Consider the following 12691-nt stretch of genomic DNA (forward strand, 5'->3'; position numbering starts at 1 on the left):
CATCCAACAACCATGAAGATAACTTAAGAAATTTGCAACAAAACACCATAACTTCAATATTTTATTGATTTCCAAGTCATCATATACAACAATTGCTTGAATTTCTCTCTTCAAGACTCAATCTTGCTACAAAATAAAAATTGCTTCTAACTCTAATCTCTCTTCTATTACATCAACTATTATCTCTTACACTATTCACTATTACCAAATGAAATGAAAAATGGGGGTATAAATAGCATCCCCAGTTACAATGAAAGGTCCAGATTGAAAATAAATCAATGGACAAGATCATGACACCTAAACCCTAATTAGGGTTTGTTACAAATGACCTCCTTTTTACTGAACAACATTAAATACATAGCCAAATATTAAATTTGGCACAAAAATCTAGGAGGTATCAACCAATGAGAAATAAGATGTCATGTCATTTGTAACAACCTTTCATCTAGAATCTTATTCCCTTTCCAATTCTCTTTCTTAGCATATGCAATGAATTTTGTCACGATTCCTTCGATTTCTGTGTTTGGAATCTCGGGAAGATTCTTGATACTCTCTTCTAAGTGGATAACCTGATCAAATGCATCTAGAAGAGCTGCGTCCCAAGTAGGTTCAAGTTCCTTTGTTCTATCAATCAGGAGCATGGTGGCATACATCTGATCATACTGCTCATCTGTAACATCTGCGTCCTTGCAAAAGATGATCTTGATTCTATCCTCAAATTCTTGTAAATCCACATCTGTCTCGACCTCGATCCTTCTGCCAAGAATGGTACGAAGTACCTCAAATACTCTGTCCTGGATCGGATTGATCACCTCCTCAACTTGACCACATCTAACACTGATGTCCTCGAAGAGAACACTCTTTATATGGAGTAAGGTTGACCACTGAAACAAACTGTGAGAATCACCTTCTAAGATCCTCTCTTGCGCTAAAATTCTTCTGGATGTGTGTCTTATAACTTTCAAGACAGGGATGACAACGTCCTTGGTATGGGCAAATGCAGCTACTGTTGCCATCAATCTGTGGATTATCTCAAGAACTTGGATAGCCTGATGGGTGATCTTCGACATCCTTGTAACAAACTCTATGGCCATTGTATGAGATCTATCCATCCAACTACACGTACGCTGGACCAGGTTCCTGAATCTTTCTGCTTCATTGATCGATTGAAGGGGCAATGCCTGCACTGGTGATCTAACTGGATCCTGACGTCCCAAAGGTTCATTGATATGACTGAAATATGTCCTCCATGCACCGACCTCTTTCTCAAGCTTTCTATTCTTTTCCACTTCTTCTCTAAGCTTGTCCTTCAATGCCTCAAATGTGTCGGTGGCATCATCTAAAGTCCGCTCTGCTGTGGATGGTCCTAACTCAATAGTCTGTATATGATAGTCTTCTGCTAGGATTTCACCCTCATATTTGTCTGCTGTTGGTGTAGCTATCTGCAGTTTTCTAGATCCAGTCTCATCTCGAATCATCTTGGACATCTTTGTAGCCTTCTTCTTCTCTGTTGTCATATGTGAACGTCCCACAAGGCTCTCTAAATCAATTGCACTGTCCTCGTCCTCAATTACGATCACCTTGGTTAATCTCTCCTTCAACCAATCTGGGATATTCGATCTTGTCTCTTGAACTTGAATTTCTTTATGTACTATTTCTTCTTGTCTGGGAGGAGATGTTACTTCGTTATCCTCTTCTAAATCATAGTCTTGGAGAGATCCATCGGATGAAACATGCTGTGCCTGTCCTTCCTCCTGTCTATCATTTTGTACCATCGACTCCATGGACTCTTCCACTCGAACTGTTCTATCTTCTGGTCTGGAAGAAGTACCTGGTGTTTGATCTTTGTTGGCACCTTGCTTTTTCTTGGAAGACTCTTTCTTTTCTGATCTTTCCTTTCTCTTCGAACCTCTCGAATGGAGATTGCCCTCACTGGCACATCGAAGGTTACCTTCACCTGAATTCCTAGGATTAGGATTGCCTTCACTAACACTGGCTCCACCTTCGGCTGGTTTCTCTTCCAAAGTAAAAGACATAGCTATGCCCTGTTCTCTCAACTTCTGATGCTGAACGTCTACCCATCTGCGAGTACAAGACAAGACTGGTGCCATCAAATCATCTAAATCCACGGCCTCGGGCTCATTCCAATTCAAACTAATTGTTTTACTTTCTCTATCATATGAAGATTGGATGTGCCTGCCGTTGTCCTGAGCTTGGTCGGCTACTCTGTAAATCTTACATTTCCTGATGAAATCCAAAGGCAATCTAGAATGTATCTTTCGTTTCACTTCGAGATCATCTAGGAGATTCATCATAAAATCTTCAATCTGGTGCTCATGTCTAAATCTTCTACCGACCGTCTCCTCTAAATGTCCATGGGGATCAAAACTATTCCTCCAAGCAAAAGATGAAAAAGGATACAAGGCTAACTCCTTCTCTGCGTCATCCATGGCTGAGACATTGGGACATACCTCAACTGAATTACCCAAAATAATAGGTACCTGAACTCCATTCTGATGTCTGTGTCTGAATGCCTTCACATATGCTGCCAACTGCCTTGTTACTTCAAGTAACACAATTCTGTCTGTCGGGTACCTCGGCAACATGTATGGAGGTAAAGGACATCCATGCACTCTAATGTAAGTGAACTTGGGAAACTGAATGAACCAAGCACCGTACCTCTTGATGAATTCCTGGGCATCCTGAGATAATCTGTTGTGAATCCCTCCTTGCAACGTCCTTGTGATGTTCATCGTGAAAGTATCATTGACTAATTTGTAGTTCTTCCCTGGTGGATGATGCAAGTAGGTATAGGATTCACAAGCTCTGACCTCGCCGGGTCCTCTTCCAATCACTCCTCTGTGAGGTAGTCCTGCGTACTCAACGCTCCTGATTAAGGCATAGATGACGTATGAACTCATGTGGAAGGACTTAGTAGCCCTGAGTCTTCTCAACTGTACGTCTAAGCAATGGCTAATTATCCTAGCCCAATGTATCGTACCCTTTCCTTGAACAATCACCTGGATGAAGTAAAACATCCACTTCTCAAAATAGAAGGCATGAGGTGCTCCTGTAACTCTGTTGAGCATGGTAATCAAATCTCTGTACTCCTCTTGGAAATCAATCCGATGCGGTGTGTTCGGTACTTTTCTCAGACGGGGACGACTCTTGAGTAGCCAGTTCTTGTTGATTATACTTAGGCAAGCATCTGGATCATCATCGTACACTGATCTGGCTCCTTCAATGCTCTTGTATATCATGTCCCTGTGCTCTGGAAGATGGAAGGCTTCACTTATGGCTTCCTCTGAAAGGTACGCCAAAGTGTTTCCCTCGTTGGACACAATTGTCCTGGACTGTGGATTGTAGTGACGGGCACACTCGATCATCAACTCGTGGCACTGAACAGCTGGAGGAAAACCGGCCGCCTTGATGATGCCACTCTCTATTATTCTCCGGGCGACAGGTGATGGCTTGCCAATGTAAGGGACCTCTCGGAACTTCTTCGTGCTAAAGTTCCCCAAGTTTTTATCTCCAATGTTGCTCCACTTTGACACGATCTTGGTCTCCACTTCTTCGGTCTTCTGATCCTCTTTCATGAGAGCCGAGCGGCTGGTGGATGCTCCCGCCTTCGGGGTCGCCATACCTACACAACATTTCATTATAAGAAATAGATTTTGCAATAAATAGCGTAAATAAGAGAGAAAAGTTTTTAGGAAACCTCATGATAAGTCTCTAGAGTTATCATTTCCTAAAAAACAACGATTGAGCAAAGAGATTTAAAACTTCAAAATTTCAAAATTTGAAATATGACGATGAATGAATAAAACAATAATAATTAAATCGCCATACCTCGATAGAGAGCTAACTCTAGAATGCAAAAACGAAATTCGCCTAGGCAAAAATTGAGGTATAAAATAGTCTTCAATATGATCTCCTCAAAATTGACTTCGCCACCTCTGGAGAGAACGTGATCTTCAAGTATTGCCTTAGACGTGGTCTTAAATGATCTTCAAATTCGCCTTTGGCGTGGTCTTAGATGGATCTCCAAGTTCGCCCTTGGTGTGGTCTTCAAATTCGCACCACCTTTTGATAACTAAGTGCCACCCTTGGATGAATAAAATTCGCACCACCTTTGGTCTTCAACGCAATTCGCACTCCACACAAGATGATACTAGCGCCACCTTTGGTTTGAAATCGCACCACCTTTGAACACACTTCGCACTATATTCGCCTCTTCTTGATTCGCATGAAGAAAGGTAAAAATGATTATGTGAAAATGAACATTTCACTCCCCTTATAAATAGCGCTCATATCCTTTCACCCCTTAGGCCGACTTGACAAATAAAACCATTTTTTTTAAATGATTTGCAATAAAATAACAAGGCCGACTTGCCTAATTGGGCGCTTCAAATCAATTTTTATATTAATTAAATAATTAATTATTAATGCCTTGCGTTTTTTAAATGAGAATTTCGATTTTTAATAAAGGCAAAAAAATAATTAATAAAAGATAACGCCACATTAAATGCTAAATAAAAATGGATTTTCAATTTTTTAAATTGATTTAGCATTTAAGGAAAATTTGAATTGTTTAATTTGGCGCCAAAAATATGAAAATAAAGGGACGTACCTCATCGCTCTGGTCCCTTGGAGAGGGACAGGAGTGATCCATGATTTTGGTCTTGATTTTGCATTTCTTACGTCCAACTCCTTCATCTCCATGCTCAAAATCGATCAACTTGATGGTCCTTCGAATTTGATCGCCTTGTGTGCGCATATGGGTGCCTTTTAAGTGCATATCGCCCTGGTCCTTGTCCAAAGGACAGGAGCGATCTTCTAGTTTCCACGTTCAATATGCATCCTCTGTCTTCGATCTTCATTGTAGGGCGAATAACACCTATGCTCGTGTCTTTTGCGCTTATTCCATTTGTCTTCATTATGTGTTTGGACGCATTAAAGGGATCATCGCCCTTGTCCCTTGGGGAGGGACAGGAGCGATCCACGTTTTCTCCTTAACCTTGGCAAGTTTGCACTTCGATCTTCATTGCAATGTCTTCCAAACGATGTCCCTTACCTTGCTTAACCTCGCCTTGTTTCGTCTTTGAAAGAACATGAGCGCTTTTGGCGATATCGCCCTGGTCCTTGTCCAAAGGACAGGAGCGATGGGAGCCTTTAGCATGACTAGCAATGTTTGGATGTTCAAAACCCCTGCGAATTATCCTCAAACGATGCCTTGGACCATATGCTATCTTATGGCGTCTTGACTTAGCTTGAACTTGAAGCAAAACGAGGAATCCAAAGCAAATCGCCCTGGTCCCTTGGAGAGGGACAGGAGCGATATAGTCTCCATGCTCAAAATGATGATCATTTTACGTTCAAAAACTCTTGTATATCATCTTTTATCATGCCATGGACCCTCTAAAACATTGCAACGTCTTGTCCTTACGTAAATTTTGCATGAAATGGCCAATGCATCTAACATCGCCCTGGTCCCTTCTTGAGGGACAGGAGCGATCTAGGCTATAGGGTGCGAATTTCATCATTGCGACGACCTTTGAATGTTTGTGCTTGCTAAAAAAAATCTTGAAGTGTCCCTCGCCACCTTGACTTAACTTGTGTCGACCTTGAACTTTGGAGGAACGACCTTGAATTTGCGTAGGAAGTATTATCACCATTGTATCGCCCTGGTCCCTTGGAGAGGGACAGGAGCGATCCTCCCCTTGTGGCCATTATCTCACTTCGCCAGGTTCCAAGTTTATATTCAACGGACTCGTCCCTCTTTACTCTATTCGTCCATGCCTTGACATCATTTGTAACTTTGCAAGAAAAGCAATTATATCAAAAATCGCTCTGGTCCCTTCCTGAGGGACAGGAGCGAACTAGGCATTTAACACTGTTATGGACGTCCCAAAAATCTTCAATTTATATTCAACGCATTTATCTCATGTTTTCCCTTGTTTTTGAACGTAAACTTGCCTTGACCTTTGTCTGGATTTTGCATAATGAAGGAAATCGCTCTGGTCCCTGGGAGAGGGACGAGAGCTACAAGGTACCTCGCCCTGGTCCCTTGGAGAGGGACAGGAGCGATTTGGTCAATATAGGTCATTCTTCTTCGTTTTTGCATATCAAATTATATTCATTTGGCAAAGCATCTTCCCTTGGACGTCCTCAAATCATTAAGTTTTCAAAATCTTGCAAGGACAAGGCGAAATTTGAATTGTAGCTCCGGTCCTTCACTGAGGGACAGGAGCGATTTTCCTCCTGGAGGCATTTCCGTGCTTATAAAAATCTTCAATTTATATTCAATGGAAAGATCTCGTCGTTCTCCATCACTTCAAACGTAAAATTTGTCTGGACTCTGCAGGGATGATGAGATATTTGAAAATGAGCTCCCGTCCTTCACTGAGGGACAGGAGCGATTTTGCTCCTACAGGCCAAAATAACATGATTTTTCACATTTTAACACTTCACGAGGCGAAAACAAACCATTCCCAATGCCCAGGATCAAAATCAAAAAAGGTCAAAATTTGGTCAAAATATTCAATCGGACAAAAATTCACATTTCACCTTCGACACTTAGACAAATTAAAGCTCTGCATCAACATTCCAATTGAAAATTAGACAATTTTGGCGAATTTATTGCATTCAAAATTTGCATTCTAGAAAAGGAAGCTCAAAAGCTCTCAAAAACGACTGGATTTTGGCTTGAAAAGAAAACCCTAAGGCTTGACCCTAAATCCAGACGACTAACTGACTAACAAAACCCTAAAAATGAAAGCGAAAACGAACGAAAAACAAGCAAAAAGAGGGGGTCCCCATTTGCGATGGGGCGATGTGTGAAATGGTCACAACACTACCCTACAGAAGACACTGCAGATCTTTTGATCACAAATGAAAAGAACACTTTGATCAGAAAATTTGAGGTGTGGAAAACGAGGCACCCAAAAAAATATGAGACCACCAGAAAAGCTCTCGAAAAACCCACCAAGAATCTGAAAACAGAATGCAGATCTGATGGCTCAAAAATTGAGGCACAGAAAACGATGCACCCAGAAAAATCTGACGATGACCCAATTGAGGTCTCCAAAATCCCACTAAGAATCTGCAGCCATAATAAAATTTTGACTTGAACTGAAGGGTCAAAACCCTAGTTGAAAACTGCAGAAACCCTAGAAAAAATTTCAACCTTCAAAAAAAAATCTGCCCAGTAAGAGAAAAAGAATCTGCTCTTTTTTTATTAAAAAAAAAAAAAAAGTTTCAAAAAAATCTCTTCAATAAAAACTTCGAAAAATTTTAATAACAAAAATTTTTGAAAATTTTAATTTCCATGCTTTGATACCATGAAAAATAAATTGAATGAATGATTCAATAATCGGATAATCTATTCGACAATATACAAGCGTATATATAGAGATTACAAGACGATGTTCTAAATTAAGAACAAGTCGTTTAAAGTGAACTACCAAAAAGGTAAACGTTAAATAAAGCTTAAAAGCTAATTAACTAAAAAGAAAAAGCTAAATGCTAAATAAAGCGTAAAAACTAATTAACTAAAAAGCTAAATGACCATTAAACAAGGAACTAAATAGAGGTGACTAAAATATAATTAAATATTCTAATATAGTTTTCAAGCCAAATTATATACCGAAGTTTCAATTTCTGAATAAATTAATATCAATGGTTTATATTGAAATTATTATTGTGAGTTGTGATAATCATATTAAAACAAAATAATTAATGTCCTAGAATGGGACATTACAACACATAAACTAGGTTATAAACATACAAATAGATAAATAACAAAGGTTGCAAAATTGTACGAGTCTACTTAATAATCCAAGATATAATCTGTATATTCCTTCATTGATGTTGAAAAGATACATCGCAAAGGCTTTGTAATGATTTTATGGCCTTTTAGTTGACCAACTAATCAAAAACCATCAACACAATATACAAAATTCTCTTGGAGACATCAAACAATGTTGGATCTGCTAGTTACATTCATTTTTCTAGGCTAGGCCTAATGCATTATTGCAATAATCAAGTGATGTTGGGTATGTTGAAGCATAAATGGGAAGGCTGAGTAGTGGCATTGTTACTCAGGTGTTTCAGAAACAGATTGATTGCATAACATGTCCACAAAGGCCTCTAGAAAACGTTAAACCTTCGTAACTAGCAAGGAGATAGTGGCTAGAGGAGGAAATACCCCGCTCTTCTGGGATTTTTTCTCACATTGGGTTCCTCAAAGTCAAATTTTTAACTTCTCTCCACTTTCATGTTTATGTATGCTCTCTAAATACTCCTATAATTTTTCTTATTCCTGTTTGCATTTAAAAACTACAATAAGGATTTTAAGGACTGTTTTATAAATGTCTGCTTCAAAATCAACAACTAGATCAACCAAAAATTGATTGGGATATTTGACATTCATGTTGATAAAGCAAGGAGTGGAATATCCACACTGTTTATGAATCACTTCATTAATAATTTTGTTTTCTTGAGTGAAGTTTAAACATTTGATACCAACTTTTCAAGTGTCAAATCATGCTCCAAGAAACATTAAGTTGGCAGACCATTTTCCTGCATTTATGGTTTCAATTATTCACTTCATTTGTTCAACTTCAACTTTATCCCCTTTGTAATAACTATAAAAAAACTTCTAAGACACTTGTTGGACCTTAGAAATGTTACTAAAATCTACTTGCAAGTAGTTTGCATGATATATGATCCCCTCAAAAAGATTCCTTATTCAAAATATTGTTGAATGTGAAATATTACTGGCAGCAAACATGCTCTTCGGGTGTGATATAGCAATGCCTAATGGAATGACAATGAATTAATTAAATGAAGTCTCAAAATGATAGTTGAAGGTAGTTTCTCTGATTCAGCCCCAAAACTAAAGTTGAAGACAGTAAATTCTCTAATGGCTCCTAAACAACATATCGATATATAAACATAGTGTTTGAAAAAATAACATACATCAGAAATTGAGCTCTATCATAGAGACAGATCTGTTGATCACAAATGTGAAAGAGACCGAAGGAATGAACCAGAAATGTCAGTCAATACATAGGTCACAGGAAGTACTTGCAGAGATTTAAGATAGACTCAGTATCATGTGAATACATTATCGAAAGAGATGGTTAAGATGCAATCTACCTCGACTTTCAAAAGACAGTGCCTCTACCCTAGAGAGAAACATCCATCAGATACATCCTCAAGCAGCAAACCCAAAAATATGATTACAAACAACCAGAAGGAGCTTGAGCAGTTTAACACGAGATACAACCATTTAAACAATTATTTAATTGATTTCTCATTTCGTTCCTGTGATAGATACTTCAGAAATGTACATAACTAGGTTATTTATGACAGAAGTTAGCTAAATCCAGGTTCCACAGACCTTTTCTTTTGGATCCCAAAATAATTTCTTTTGACTCGATAGACTCTCCAACACACATGAACCCATACGTGACTGCATATATGACTACGATTCAAGTTTATAAGTATCATAAACTCACCTTATTGTCTCGTATCTCAGAAACCTTCTTGTTGACATTTGTTAGCATACTGGCAATGCGCTCATGTCCTTGTTTCACTGTTCAAAAAAGAAAATCAATTCCACTGATTATAATATAAAATTAAAATTGCACCTAACACATTATTTGTGGGGCCCAAGCAACATAAATATTCGGAAAACCTCAAATACCTACTTATTGAATAATTAAGAGCTGCAACCTAATCAGAGAAGTGAAGAAAGAGAATGGAGAAAGCTAAACATAAGTAAAGGAACGTGAATATTAGTCAGGGTAAGAAAACAATGGAATTACGCTTCCCAGATGTCAAAAATTTGTCAGGCCATGAAGAACCTCTAATGGTGGAAATAAAAAGCATCAGAAAAGTCTACAAGGAAGCATGCAACCTGGAGGCTCAATGGGGACAGTAGCAATGAAACATGGATGCAATTTAACTCATACTACAGAATATTCCCCATTCGCAAACTTGTCATCAGCCCATAGATGCCATTTAAATCCTAAAGAATATTCCCAGCCTAAGAAAAATCAAACCATCACCTCCCCTGATGAGAGCCATTTACATCCCATTTTATTTAATATTTAATCCATTTTCATATGCCTTAGTACCCACCTTCATATGCCATTTCACACCATATCATATATTTTTACCATCCTCTGCTGCATATGGTTAAATATAAATAAGTGATAATTAATATAGTTTTTAGATAAAATATGTGAAAATAAATATTAGATTGTATTTACTAATGCTTGCTTCCATTATATTCTAGGTTGCCGGTTCGGGTTCGAAGAACCGGTATGCCGGTACGGCAAAATTTTGAAAAGGGGTTTGGGTTCGTTTGGGTTTGTTAGTACAAAAACATGTAAATTATATATATATATATATATGCAGCCTATAAGCATGAATTAAGATTAGCATGTCACATAGCATCATATAAACAACAAAACCAACATAAACTTGTAATCATAGCATCACGATCATACCATAACAGCATCATATACATCAATTTTAATATCAAAATGATAAAATATTCAAGTATCGTTGTTTCAACTTTCAACAATTTAAAGTTTGATCATCAAATAGATTCTCTAATTCGTCATCCTCATTCTCCTCCTCCTCATCACTGACATTGACATTAGATGAATCAATGCCAATGCCAATGACACTTGCACTTGCACTTTAAGTTTGCTCGCTATCTGAGTCATCAAATGCAACAAGCTGAGAAGTGAATTTATCCAAATCAGTATGTTTTGGCTCCATATCCCACATCTTCGTTTCCCCTTGCTTGTAGTCATGTTGCTTGTGTGAAATGAGCCAAGTTAATGTTTTAAAACTCACTTTTAGGGTCATTTTAATTTTTTATGTGGTGGAATTCAAAAAAAATTAAATTTTGCAAAAAAAAAATCCATTTTTGGGCTGTCAGACCCCTGGGTTCGACTTGGGTCCTCTGGGGTTCGACCTGGGTCCTCTTGGGTTCGACCCTGGGTACTCTTGGGTTCGACCTGGCTCGAACCAGGCCTGTGAACCACGAACCCTGTCCGAACCATAGGCGAACCGGACCCGAACCCCGAACCAGGACCATACCGGACCAGTACCAGGGGTCTAGGGGGCCGAACCCGGTAACTCAAATTATATTGAAAAAATATAGTTTGTAGAATGCTATTGGAGGAGAAGAGAACAAAATTCCTACAGCCCGTGAATACATTTGGCAACAAATAATTTCATCTATTAATCTATTTTTATGTAATTATTCGTTGTGCTAAATATTAGCTATTTTGTTATAACAACAAATAATTTATTTTCATACTCATATGGTATTAAATAGTATATATTATTTGTTGTTGCAACTAATAAAGTTGTGATATACGTAGACCAAAAAAATAGCCATTTTCATTGCAAAACAAGCTCCTATATTTGTGGCTAGTTTTATTCCAATCCACAAGCCATAAATAATGCCATAAGAAATGGCAAGAGAATAGAATAAAATGCTATGAAATAGGGCTGCAAAAATAGGAGAAAATGCTACAAATAGGGGTGCAAAAATATAATAGAGGGTGGAGAAAAAACATAAGGAAAATAATGCAACAAAATTAAATGTGAAAATAAGAGGAAGGGTGTGAGAATAGGTAATAGTTTAGAATTTGTTACACGCCTATTCATTATATAAACACAATCTAATAGCATAGAGGGAGATATAAGAGGAGGAGGAAGAAGAGTTACAAGAAGACGTATTATTTTTCAGAAAAGAAATAATAAGCAGCTGGTTTTAAGTCTTAAGGAGTTTTCAGTAAATTATTTGTCACCCCGTGGAAGGAGAGGAGGGCCCACTCTCTTGAAATGGTGGTGATGTTAATTTTTAAGTTATGTATTTTATTTTAATATCGTGGTTTGTTTTATTTATTATAATGTGTAAGTAATTTTATGTTTGCTAATGAGTGAGTTATTTTCATTTACAGGTTTTCAATGTTTTAAATTATTTATTTCATAGGATTATAGTTGTAGATTTTACAATAGTGCGGAATTTTTTGTAGAAAATTATGTGTGTTTTTATGTTGTATTTGCATTTCATCTACACTCACCTCACTACCTGCAGCCCTTGTGAATATATAGCCACGACACCTTTCGCAACTTTACGCCCCCGAATTGACACTTAGACCAAACTGAATTTTGTTATTAAACATTGAATCTATTACACTCTTTATCCCAATTTTTGTCTATCAACCCCATTGGTCAGCTGAAAATTGTTTCAAACATGTTTCAGACCAAATATTATTCACATGCATCTACAGGTATTCTGGATGGAAAATAAGAAGTTCCTGAAAATTTTCCCGGGGAGAAGTTACCATTTAATTCGTCTAAACCTGCAGTGAGTTGCTCTTTAAATTAGTAAAGGGATAGCCCTAGTCTTAAGGTTGTGGTATGCTCTAGTGTTACACAAACTGATATGAAATAAGGATCCCAATTGTGTGGACATTCAATAGTTTGAAACTCATCAAGAAATGTACCTGCACTGAAGGTTATGGATTACTCACTTTTCATGCAATGTGCTCTAAGAAAGAAGCGATCGATAGTGCACAATATTGAAGGTGTTCGGATTAATTGTCTCAACCTTAGAGTCCAAACATGTTAATTTAATTATTATTTAATTTGTTTTGAG

At 37.7% G+C, this 12691-nt stretch overlaps 1 protein-coding gene across 6 annotated transcripts in view; it reads right to left on the minus strand.

Moving 5' to 3' along the window:
- Positions 1 to 12691, minus strand: part of LOC131060616 (uncharacterized) — a 91213-nt gene that overhangs the window by 29385 nt on the left and 49137 nt on the right. For all 6 annotated transcript variants that reach the window (XR_009110399.2, XR_009110400.2, XR_009110401.2 and 3 more), the window contains one exon: positions 9522 to 9598. Coding sequence is in view for 3 of the 6 variants with exons in the window: in XM_057993927.2 (XP_057849910.1) it covers positions 9522 to 9598 (77 nt within the window). In the remaining 3 variants the exon portion in view is untranslated. The remainder of the gene's footprint in view (positions 1 to 9521; positions 9599 to 12691) is intronic.

This window comes from Cryptomeria japonica, chromosome 2 (genome assembly GCF_030272615.1).
Source record: "Cryptomeria japonica chromosome 2, Sugi_1.0, whole genome shotgun sequence".
NCBI classification, from domain to species: domain Eukaryota; kingdom Viridiplantae; phylum Streptophyta; class Pinopsida; order Cupressales; family Cupressaceae; genus Cryptomeria; species Cryptomeria japonica.